General features: G+C 53.7%; 5 protein-coding genes across 5 annotated transcripts; 2 read left to right on the plus strand and 3 right to left on the minus strand.

Moving 5' to 3' along the window:
* Positions 1–5: 5 nt before the first annotated feature.
* Positions 6–1007, minus strand: C7974DRAFT_401593 (uncharacterized protein). The gene is made up of 6 exons (XM_046142620.1): positions 882–1007; positions 812–829; positions 657–721; positions 529–600; positions 383–481; positions 6–337 (listed from the first exon to the last, which is right to left on the minus strand). The coding sequence occupies exons 1-6, from the start codon at positions 883–885 to the stop codon at positions 224–226; spliced, it is 372 nt and encodes a 123-aa protein (XP_045993121.1). The 5' UTR covers positions 886–1007; the 3' UTR covers positions 6–223.
* Positions 1008–1591: 584 nt separating this feature from the next.
* On the minus strand, positions 1592–3007 carry C7974DRAFT_43021 (uncharacterized protein). Its single transcript, XM_046144682.1, has 2 exons — positions 2578–3007; positions 1592–2524 (listed from the first exon to the last, which is right to left on the minus strand). The coding sequence occupies exons 1-2, from the start codon at positions 2863–2865 to the stop codon at positions 1781–1783; spliced, it is 1032 nt and encodes a 343-aa protein (XP_045993122.1). The 5' UTR covers positions 2866–3007; the 3' UTR covers positions 1592–1780.
* A 508-nt stretch (positions 3008–3515) lies between these two features.
* On the plus strand, positions 3516–5162 carry C7974DRAFT_43037 (methionine synthase-like protein). Its single transcript, XM_046144694.1, has 3 exons — positions 3516–3943; positions 3993–4650; positions 4699–5162. Exons 1-3 carry the CDS (start codon positions 3732–3734, stop codon positions 5047–5049), a joined length of 1221 nt encoding a protein of 406 aa, XP_045993123.1. The 5' UTR covers positions 3516–3731; the 3' UTR covers positions 5050–5162.
* A 237-nt stretch (positions 5163–5399) lies between these two features.
* Positions 5400–6531, minus strand: C7974DRAFT_416467 (poly polymerase and DNA-ligase Zn-finger region-domain-containing protein; the record flags this gene model as incomplete). Its single annotated transcript, XM_046143985.1, has 5 exons — positions 5400–5433; positions 5483–6048; positions 6105–6261; positions 6311–6428; positions 6495–6531. 5 exons carry the CDS (start codon positions 6529–6531, stop codon positions 5400–5402), a joined length of 912 nt encoding a protein of 303 aa, XP_045993124.1.
* Positions 6532–6882: 351 nt separating this feature from the next.
* C7974DRAFT_318938 (uncharacterized protein) lies at positions 6883–9870 on the plus strand (the record flags this gene model as incomplete). Its single annotated transcript, XM_046138679.1, has 1 exon — positions 6883–9870. One exon carries the CDS (start codon positions 6883–6885, stop codon positions 9868–9870), a length of 2988 nt encoding a protein of 995 aa, XP_045993125.1.
* Between the last annotated feature and the right edge of the window lie 940 nt (positions 9871–10810).

The following is a 10810-nucleotide window of genomic DNA, read 5'->3' on the forward strand; positions in this document are numbered from 1 at the left end:
TGGAGAAAGACGGATGTGATCAAATGCACATGCATTGCAGCCAATCTAGCGGATTTACATATCGCCGGTAGTCCCCTGCCTTGACGACAACGCTTTCCAATGCGCTGTGATGCACAGCCCGTGTAAAGCAACTGTTCCTCCACTGCCCCCATCCTGCCGTCGCGAAAATGCTCCAGAAATCCAAATGTCATCGTCAATCGTCTCGGACCGCAAGACTTGGAGGCTATGCGGCAGGGTATACAAGGCGGAAGACATCGTTGAGGACGTAGTAGCTTCCGTTCTCCTGCTGGAGGTTGAATGCCTGGGTGAAGCTCATGGGCCTCTCTGACCCCTCGACCTGGGGTTGTTAGTCGAATCCCTCAATACTGAGTGGCAGACGTACGAGGAGTGCGCCGGTCACCAGGACGAGAACGCCGGTCTGGCCGGAAGGCTGGGCATCGAGAGTGTCGGTGCGGTGCTGGACCTGCTGGAAGGGCAAGTTCTGGAAGAGTCAGTATGGGTCGACCCTCAGCCTGGCGGGAGCTTCACCTGGAGCTTCTCAACAATAGCCGGTGCGCCGAGGATGCCAGAGGCCTCGAACGTAAGCATGGAGTGGTCGCGCTGTCCGGAATATATCAGCCTCTGTATTCCGTTGGTCGCGAGTCTGATGCGCGTACGTAAAGCGGGGCGAGAGCAGCGCGGTTCTCATCGAAAGTCTTGTAGTAGTACTCGACAAACTGCTCTGTAGTGGAGATCAGCTGCAGTCCGAGATATGGTGCACGCGCTCATCTAATCGGGCGCGATTCGTGCCGTGGTTCCGCGATATACGTACTGCCGACTTCTTCGAAAGCTTCTTGCGTCAGTCTCATGGCGTGCGCAGTGCGGGGTAGTTGCAAACATACACATTTTGCTGGATTTGGGGCTTGAAGCGGGGAGATGTGGGAGGAAGCGTTGTTGGAGTCGCGCACAAAGGCTGAAGGGCGAATGTTGCTGTTGTAAACGTTGGGCTTGTTTGGGCACAGTCAAAAGGCTTCCCGTCTTGCTTGTTGGCGACGCCTGGTGGGGCAGCATCGACCAGCATCGGTCCGAGAATCCTCCGTGCGTGCCTAAGTACGAAAGTACTTTTTCTCCCGTCGTTCGTCTTCTCCCTCACAACACACGAATGGATGAGCGCCGCCTGTCTCTCGTGCACCCAGTGTCCTGCAGGAATGTCGCCCCGGGACTCCTTGCGCAATCACCCTGTTGCTAGATCACGGTGGTCTTGTCTCGAAAATTGCATTCGCAATGCAAGTCGCAAAACTACGTCCATCACCACGTGTGAGGTCGTACGTATAGCACGCGCGCATCCTCATATTCTAGAGCGATCGCGCGTGTTACCTGTTGCTCACGTAAGTCCAGCCGGCTTTCTCCCTCCTATTTTATGATGATCCACTCCTTCAAACTATAACTTCCGAGTCAACGACGATGAAGTTCAAACAAATATCAAGCTCAACAATCTGATCACTTTTCGCAACTTGCTATTCTTCACACAAAGTATGGCGACATGCGCTGACAATTGTCATAGATTACCCATGATGTTACTGCGAACCTCCATTATTTAGACGTAGCTTACAGTCTATCAATGTTATGTGTATCCAAATCACGCTTCCCGAACCCTGTGCTGTGAACTTGGCTACAATCATATATTCGACAGTGAACGGACCAGGATACTGCTCCTGGAGACTGTCACGGAGCTTAGCTTGGTGCGCCCGCCATCATATACGCGTTTGTGTATTGCCAACTCTAGCCATGACACACAACTCTACAATCCCTTGGCCTGGAACGACTTGACCGAGTCAACAATCGACTTCTCCAGAGGGATGTAGTCCAAGCCCAGGATGTCAATCGAGCGCTTGTTGTTGTATGTGTACAGGCCCTTGTCCGGTGTGCCCTCGGGGTAGTCACCGCCAGGCGTCGAGTCGCTCGGCAAGTCCTTGAACTCTGGGAAGTTCTTCTTGATGATTTGGGTGATCTCTTTGTTCGAGAAGTAGCCAGCTGTCACGAAGAAACGCTTGTTCGCAGCCTCGGCCTTTTCGAAAGCGGCGACATGTGCCTGCGCGCAAGACCTGACATCAACCCACAGGTGGACCCCAGAAGGAGGGATTTCGTCCTTAAATTTGCCCTGACAAGCGTTGCGGATGCGCTCGTTTGACGTGTTGAGGTTGTCGAGGCTGTCAAGGGCGTGCGCGATGGGTCCGAACACCATCGGAGGATTGATAGTAGCGATAGTAAAGTTAGGCTTCTCCTTCTCAAGGAACTCCCAGGCAGCCTTCTCGGCAAAGGTTTTGCTTGCCCGGTAGCCCAGCATGGGGTTCTCGGTCGCCTCCTCAGCCGTGATCGGGTTCCAGTCATCCTCTGAATAGGTGTGGCCAGGCCAAAATCCCTTGTCGGCTTGTATGATGGCAGCGAATGAGGATGTGATGACGACGCGTTTGACCGAGGGTGCATTTTTCTTAATTGACTTGAGGATACCGCTCGTTCCGATTACTGCGGGGTCAATGAGGTCCTGTCTTGGTCAGCAACAGTCATCTTGTTCATGATCATACGGAATAAGCTGACCTTTTGTACGTCGGTGACGTTGAAGTGGAACGGACTGGCAGTGTGGAGGACCGCCTCGAAGGGGGGGTCTGACTTGACGGCCTCATCAAAAGCACCGTCTTGGGCGATGTCATGCACAATCGCAAAGCTCAGTTTATCCGCATATTTCCCGTTATATTGCGCTTTGATCTTGTCGGCCTTCTCTTGCGAGCGAACTGTGCCAACGACGGAGTGGCCCCGCTCCAGGAGGATGTCAAGAGTGTGTGCAGCGATGAAGCCACTTGCTCCAGTAAGCAGAACACGAGTCATTGTGAGTTTCTGTGGTAATCGAATTGAGGTGACTGTGTGTGGAGAGGCTCGAGGAGTTTTTAACTCTGTCTTAGCAGATGTTTACAGATTGAAATGGCGAGATGTTGCGACATTTGTATGCTCGCTACATCCCACTTAGCGGGGTAGCTCTATCGGTGTTAATGCTTCGCCGCGGATAACACAGGCCATTCATTCGTTGCTTACTGGAGCGCCCATGCAATCGGCGTTATATCCGCGAAACGAATATGTTATCGTCATCGGTGGCGTTGAACTTCACATTCACCCTTTCAAGTCTCGGGCCCGGCCTGTCCTGGGATCTATGGCAGTTGGCTGTTTCAGCTCATGTGCAGCGGTGCCAGGTATGTGTGTAGGCTCCTCTTTCTTGCCCGTGAAAGGGACGTGTACGTAGACGCCGCAGCAGAGGAACAAGCGCATCTTCAGTTGTTGTCTGTGGTACAAGAGCGTCGTCGCTGTGGAAGGTGGATGGGATGCCTAGCGACAAAGAGCCCGTATCTTGTCAAGCTGATTCAGCTCTTTGCGCGTCGATCAGCAACCTGCTGTGAACATCGAAGGTCTGACGGACTGGGAATGTGGGGCGAAGCTCATGAAGTCGAGGCCCCACCATAGCTCGCCGTCAGACCTGCGGCTCCCACATCCCACAGCGCCGTTGCGGTGTCGCCTTCCAATCGAAGGTCTCCCTTCTCTTTACCCGAGTGCGGCACCCGAGCTCGAGCGTCAAGGCTGAAGCGCTCCACGGGCCAAGATGAGCTTCGATTCAGGGTGCATCTGCGGGGCCTCCAGTCTAGAAGAGGGGCATCTCACTTCTCCTCTTTTCTTACATTTTTACACTGAAACTGCAATTGAGAATGTCGTCCCCTAAAAGTAGTCCACCTTTCCGCGCCGAGCATGTCGGCTCTCTTCTCAGACCACAGGAGCTTGTTCAGAAGCGATACGATGTAGCTGCTGGCAGAGCGCAGGCCGACGAGCTGGCTCCTTTGGAGAAGAAGGCAGTCGCAGAGGTCGTGAAGTTCCAGCAAGATTGTGGCCTGAAGGTTGTCTCCAGCGGAGAGTACACCAGGTCAGTCACGCGGCTCTGTGGGATCATGTTCCCAGCTAACTGTAGCAAGGCACATGTTCTGGGGCACTTTCTTCGAGACCCTGAACGGTATGAAGGAGCTTCAGCTTGGTGTGCTGAAGGGCTACGATGCTGGCATTTTCCGTCCCTACGCACCTGATGTCAAGTCCTTCATGGAAGCCAAGGAGGTCCCCAACCACGTCACTGTCTGCGTCGACAAGATCAGCCACCCTGGAAAGTCGAGCAACCAGTACGAGGTCGATCTCATGAAGAGCCTGCTCCCTGAGAGCGAGTGGAAGAACATCAAGATCACCCTGATCTCCCCCAGCTGGTACCACTTCCGTTACCTGAATGGACGCAGCTTCCCCAAGGAGGTGTATGCAGGCGACGAGGAATACTTCGAGGATGTGGCGAAGGCATACCAAGAGGAGCTCAAGATCCTGCACTCGCAGGGGATCAGGAACATCCAGATCGATGACCCCAACCTCGCGTACTTCTGCTCGAAGGACATGTTGGAGGGCTGGGCTGCCGACAAGGAAAACGACAAGACCGCCGATGAGATGTTCGATTCATACGTGAAGTTCTACAACAAGTGTTTTGAGCGCCCCGCGGATATGCATCTCGGCATCCATCTGTGCAGAGGCAACTACGTAGGCAGCCGTCACTTCTCAGAAGGCGCCTACGACAACATCGCCAAAAAGCTGTTCCAGGTTTGCAAACCCACGAACCCAGAAAAGAGACTATTGCTAACCTACTAGGATCTCGACGTCGACACATACTACCTCGAGTACGACACACCCCGCGCCGGAGGCTTCGAGCCGCTCGCGCATCTCCCCAAGAACAAGAACGTCGTTCTCGGTGTGATCACATCCAAGTTCCCCGAGCTCGAGAGCAAGGAGGACATGATTGCTCGCGTCAACCAGGCGGCGGACTGGATTGCAAAGGGCACCGGCCAGTCGCACGAGGATGCTCTCCAGCAGTGCTGTGTCAGCCCGCAGTGCGGATTCGCGTCGCACGCGGAGGGCAACTCGCTGGGCTACGAGGACATGCGGAAGAAGCTGCAGCTCGTGAGGAGCATTGCTGATGCCGTATGGCCCGGTCAGCCGTAGAAGATCTCCTCAGGAGCTTTGTAGAATTAGCATGATCAAAAGCGGAAATTTGCTTCTACAATGTACCCTTCTCGTCGTTCTTTCTTGAACATGTATACCAGACCTGACAGTGTCTGGATGCTGACATAGACTAAGACACGACGCAGAGCACCACGTTAGCACTCATGTGGCTCACCAACGATACAATGCGAACGTAGGTAAGACTCGTTCACTGATCAGTATCCATTGCTAACTCTCGCGGAAAGGGTATAAGCTGTACATAATCGCTGCTCAAGTATGACATGCAACGCCGGCTGAGCGATTAACATAATATGTGATAGGGACGTGATGCATGACGCGACTCAATACATCTACTCGTCGTTGGCAACAGCCTTCTTCCTGCCCCTGCACAAGGATTAGCATGCGTCTAGTCTGGCTTGTTATCGCTGCGTACCTCTTCTGCGGTGCCTTGGCGGCGCCGTTCGCAGCAGCCTTCTTGCCGCGCTTCGGCTTGGGGGCTTCCTCCTCTTCTTCTTCGTCTTCGACCACAGCGTCCTCCTCGGTCTCAAGCTCAGGCTCAGCCTCGTCTTCACTCTCGACCGCAGCCTTTTTAGCCTTGGCCGTGGCCTTGGGCTTACTCTTCTTCTTTGGCGGAGCGTCATCCTCGTCATCCTCTTCCTCTTTGTACTCGATCTTCTTGCCACGAGTAGCGCGTGCCTTTTTCGGCGCAGGAGCCTCATCTTCGTCCTCGGCCTCCTTTTTGACTGGTCGGCCACGCTTCTTAGGAGCAGGCTTGTCTTCAGCCTCGCTCGTCTCCTTCTTGGCAGCTTTGGCACCCTTCTTCTTTGGTGCGGGCTTCTCTTCCTCATCTTCGTCGTCGTCAACTTGAGCCTTCTTGCCGCGCTTCTTCTTGGGCTTTTCTTCGCCATCAGAATCTTTCGCGGCCTCCTTCGCCTTCTTTTTCAGTTCAGCCTTAGTAAGACGCATACCAGAGCGACCATCTCGGTTCGCCTCGACGTCCTATAGTAGTCAGCCAATGAATGCGCGTTGGAGCCTGCTGATTTCAGTGAACTCACGCCGTTCCAGTCGTCATCGTGCACATGATGGTTCTCAAGAGCATAGTCAATCTTCTCTTGGTACTCCTCAGGAAGCTCGTCGTACCCATCGACCATTTCTGTGTCGCCGCCAGATGATTCGATCAGGTTCTCGATCTGCTTGGGTGTGACACAGCCCCTGTTGACGTTAGCATGATGAGGCGAACAGAGTCGGGAAAGATATATACCAGTGTTTATACTGCCATGACTGGTGGTCCTTGATAGTCACCTGAATAGCATAACGCAGTTCGCCCTTTGTGATCTTTGTTGCTTGATCCTTGCACTCCTTGTTAATGCAGCCAGCACCTAGATTGAAAGTTAGAACATAAGTCACGCGCCCGAATGCAGCAGCTGAAGAATCTCGTTGCTTACGGTTGTTTGGTGAAGCTTCCACTCGGTAGACGCCCATCTTTGCAATCGAGGTGTGGTTGCTGGTGCGTCAGATGCAGCTAAGCTGTTGATACGCGTTCTTTTGTGCTGAAAAGGAACGAGGTGAAGAGAAAAAAACCAGGGGAAGTGAGCTGAAGTTTGAAAACGCGAAAAGACGCAGCGTTGAGTTAAATAGCAGACAAAAGGTTGTTGTTGAATCTGCCGTGCTCCCAGGCAGATGTTAGGTCAGGCTGCAGACGCGGTACGGACGCGCTTGCTACGGCGGGCGGCTGGACCGCGATTCGTCGGCGTCATGGATGGAAAAAGTACAACCAACACCAGCACGAATGCCCTCACGTCTACTTCCACCGTTCCGGCTGCCGTCCCCTCAATGAGCACTGCGCACACATGCTTTCGCAGCGCCCTGACACAGGCCTTTCGTCCGTCTAACTGCGGCCCTGCTACGTCCCATTCTGTCTCCGCATTTCTCGTTCCAGCGCTATCTCGAACCTCCAAACGCCCCCTCTCGTCCGGCAAACGTCGATCAAAACAGCAGAGCGCCACACCTCCTGCGACCGCAGACCGACCGAAGGATCCGTTTGTCTATATCCATCCACCCAAAGTCAGCAGCTCGCCTATCGAAGGTCGCATACCAGTACCCTCTCCCGATGCTCGTGACGATATCAAGCGATGGCTTTCAGCCCTGGAGCCTTTCTTTCCCATCGACATACGACGTACAAAAATTGATACGCCAGACGTCTCCGCCACGGTGACACCACTCGACTTATCCGTAGTTATCAACAAGGCTCAGGAAGCCTCTCACGACTTGCTCAGTCATCTTGGATTGGTAGAGGGGCGCTGGCGGGCGGCAGTCTGGATAGCGAAGAAGCTTGCAGAGGGTGGAAAGCGATTAGATGAACCCGCAGCATGGTGGAATCCTTCTGCAAACGCCACCTGGCTGGTCGAATCTGGGGCTCGATCTTTGCATGATTTGACTAACAGCCCTCTGGACGTCGGAAGAACACGTCCACGACGAAAGCTTCAGACATCCTTGGACGACCTGACGAAGTCTCCGGACACAATCAATCTGCGACATCTCATCGTTAAGCGGGCTCTGGGCCAGCTATGGAGAAGTTTAGGCACGCTGATACTCGCTGCTACCGAGCAGGACAAGCATGGGCAGGATCCGGTCATGCCCCATGTTCTTGAAATCATTGCGCATTTACATCACATTGGGTTCATGCCAGATTCAGTGTATGCATTTCGTCCGCAGAACAAGCATGCCTTGCAACAGCCGCCAACACTACACATGCTGTCCTCGAAAATCTTGACAGCTTTGTCAGATGCGTCATGGAGAGCGCACGAAGCTGCTGTCAAGGTTGCCAAAGACGGCGCGAAAGCCTCGTACTTTCTCGGCCACGAGATTCCCGGCTCTCGATACAGGGTGGAGATTACGGAAATTGCTCCTGAGCTCTGGTTGGAGCTCGTCCTATGGTCATGCTTACATGGTGGCTGGACCGTAGATGGTATCGCGATCCTCGAGAAGCTGGCCGCCAGACAGGGCGACCGTACCTGGGGACTGATCAGTTGGAGAGAGATCCTGGAAGCTGATCAGCAGCGCCTGCCCTCAGCATCCGAGGGATGGAAACTCTTCCCAATGCGGGGAGATACAGCAGCGGGTGCTGAGGATCGTGCCCGTACGCGTAGGACCATCAGCAGCGAGGTTGTAACGGCTTTCATCGATGCCCTCATCAACGACATGCGCTTGGGTGTAGGCGCGCGGGGCACAAGTCCGGAAACAGTGATTGACCACATAAAGCATATGAAGATATTCCTCGAGGCGAACAATCTGAGTTTAGGCTCAATGGCTTGGGATTCAGTTATTACACGGCTTCTGGAGTCAGGTGGTTTCGACCCAGAAAAGCGTCCAGAGCTTCTACTTCGCCTGTTCAATCTCGCTGCTGAGTTTGGTACAGAAGTTGGCTCGGCCAATGCTTCACCCGCAGCTGATGATGAGGTTCCATACTTTTTTGAACCTACCGCGGCCCCTCTCAGCCTACTTCATCGGGCTATGAGGGCATTCATCAACATTGGAGACACCAGACGCACAATGGAATCCTTTAACATGCTCCAGCAGCATGCAGACAACAACAAGCAGAAGTCGCTGCAGCAATTCTTCGAAACTATGAGCACTATGTCACTGCGGCAGGCTGAGCCTTTCACCAGCCGCACGGCGCCGATCGAGTTCCCGTCCTTTGACACGAATTTGCCTGTGCCATTGCTCGCCAGGCTGTTGGACCTCGCAACTGATTCGGAGATGTACGAACTCGGGCGCTGGTTTGTCTTTTCGAAAGATCTCGATGGCCCACTGATTGGTCGTGGCTTATACGTTCATCGAAACATAGCAGCATCACTCGTTCGTTTCGGCACTCTTGCAGGAGAGAATGACATCGTGCTGGACATAGTGAAGCGGTCCGGCTATCTCGATCCGAATACCAACCAGACGCGTATGCCCAATGAGCTGCTGACAGCATTGTTTCGTAGTCAAGTCAGACTTCGCCGGTGGGATGCAATTCGAAACATGCAGAAGCATGCTGTAAATCTATCAACATGGATACCGCGCCCGAGCATCCTGACCACCTTCGCGGCCGAACTCCTACGAGCTTCTGGAGGCTCCGCGAAGGAGGATGCTGCAGCAAAAAAGGCATTCTCGGGAATGCTTTTCGAATGGGAGCATTTGATTCTCAGTACGGTACGAAATGAGCTGAACTGCACGCTTGCTATACTCTCCACAGTCGATGAGACATGGAAGTCATACTGCTCTCAATTTCTCAACGTTTCCTCCCGACAGAGCATCAGACTTTCCGTGGACAACTTCAACCAGATTCTCGGTGGGGTTCTTGACCGATTTGATAGCGTGAAAGGAAAGGAGCTCGTCGATCAATGGTGCTACAAGCCGGGGAGGTTGTTCGAATCATTCAGAGCTCCCGGAGGAGTGCCAACTATGCCTCAATTCCGATTTGGAAGGAGTGAAGAGATCGCAGACTTCCCTGACAACATAGAGATCGTCCAAGACTCGGGTGTCGCGCTCGTCTTGAAGGGACGAATTCTCCCGAACCGTCAGACGATCTGGGCCATCTTACGGAAGGTCCAAGGCGAAGTGGAGCAGTGGAGCCAGGAAAGAAAAGAGATGTCCGCCTCTGCGCGTGACCAAGCGCGCGATACGCTCCGATGGGCGGCTCGTTTTCTGTACCACCTGGGCTACGACTACGAGGACATAGCTCGTGATCTGGGTAGCCTTGCAAATCTTGCCGAGCTTGAGGCTCCTCAACGCCGCTCTGCCATTGGGCAGACTACTGCCGCAGAGCACGGTCTGTAACGGCATCTTGCACGTAGCGCGCCAAATTCTAACATACCAATTGCGTAACGCCCAACCCCAGACACTTGACCACCTTCCTTCTTGAACATTCTCCCTCTCCGAAGTGCACGTGGTGATCTTGATGAGACGCCCTCCGAAATGAACACTGATTTGCAGTCCCTGACGGCGTTTACGCGCATGTGTCTCCACTGCCTTTCTCCACTTGTATCACGACACCTGTCAATGCCCCCAGCCCGCCGTGCTTGCGCGACACTGACTCTCTGGCTCTATTTCAGCATCATCATGCAGCCAAAGCGCAAAATTGTGGCCATTGGAATGGAAATTTTGTACTAGCGATCCCGGTCGTTCGCGGCAAATGCTTGCTCTGACGCACGATCAACAAATAGGCTTGCTTGCCCCAGATGTATGTAAAAGTCTACTGACCAATCAAAAGCCGACTGTATGCAGGACGTCTGAAGATCAGGAGCGGGCTCGGGGAGAAGAATCGAATCACAGGCTGAGGGACCACTTTTTCAAAGATCCACCAACGGCTTGCATCGTATGGCCGCAAGAGGAAAAGCCCCAGCCTCGTTGTCAGTGCTCTGAGGAAGTCGGGAGACGATTATGCTCTTTACGTACTCAATTCGCCCAACCATGGGACAGTGAGAAGAGGGGAAATGATAAGGTATCATCTTTGGATTTCGACGTGAAAGACACGCACTGATTGCAAGGTCTTTATCCTCGCGTCGCACAAGCAGCAAGCGACGGGCCGCAGCTGTACACTTTGCAGCGGCTACGTTTTCACCGCAGACCGCCTTTTCCACGCGGCGCCAGCAGTCCGGTGCATATTGATTTGGCCGGGGTGGAGGGGCAGAACATCGACGTCAGGGCAGATAGAGGGGCTGATCATCGATGCCGTGCTTGCGCAAGACGGGTAAACAACATGATCTGCGGTGGCCGC

This window comes from Boeremia exigua, assembly GCF_020726555.1.
Source record: "Boeremia exigua strain MPI-SDFR-AT-0100 chromosome Unknown C7974scaffold_11, whole genome shotgun sequence".
In the NCBI taxonomy this organism is placed as follows: Eukaryota; Fungi; Ascomycota; class Dothideomycetes; order Pleosporales; family Didymellaceae; genus Boeremia; species Boeremia exigua.

Excerpts from the sequence above, each read along its gene's own strand:
- C7974DRAFT_43021 (XM_046144682.1), bottom strand. The coding sequence starts at position 2,865 with ATGACTCGTGTTCTGCTTACTGGAGCAAGTGGCTTCATCGCTGCACAC. Across the intron at positions 2,525-2,577 it reads ACGTCACCGACGTACAAAAG|GACCTCATTGACCCCGCAGT; the intron begins GTCAGCTTATTC and ends TGACCAAGACAG.
- C7974DRAFT_43037 (XM_046144694.1), top strand. The coding sequence starts at position 3,732 with ATGTCGTCCCCTAAAAGTAGTCCACCTTTCCGCGCCGAGCATGTCGGC. Across the intron at positions 3,944-3,992 it reads TCCAGCGGAGAGTACACCAG|GCACATGTTCTGGGGCACTT; the intron begins GTCAGTCACGCG and ends AACTGTAGCAAG. Across the intron at positions 4,651-4,698 it reads TCGCCAAAAAGCTGTTCCAG|GATCTCGACGTCGACACATA; the intron begins GTTTGCAAACCC and ends CTAACCTACTAG.
- C7974DRAFT_401593 (XM_046142620.1), bottom strand. Across the intron at positions 601-656 it reads CTGCTCTCGCCCCGCTTTAC|CGCGACCACTCCATGCTTAC; the intron begins GTACGCGCATCA and ends TATTCCGGACAG. Across the intron at positions 482-528 it reads CTATTGTTGAGAAGCTCCAG|AACTTGCCCTTCCAGCAGGT; the intron begins GTGAAGCTCCCG and ends TGACTCTTCCAG.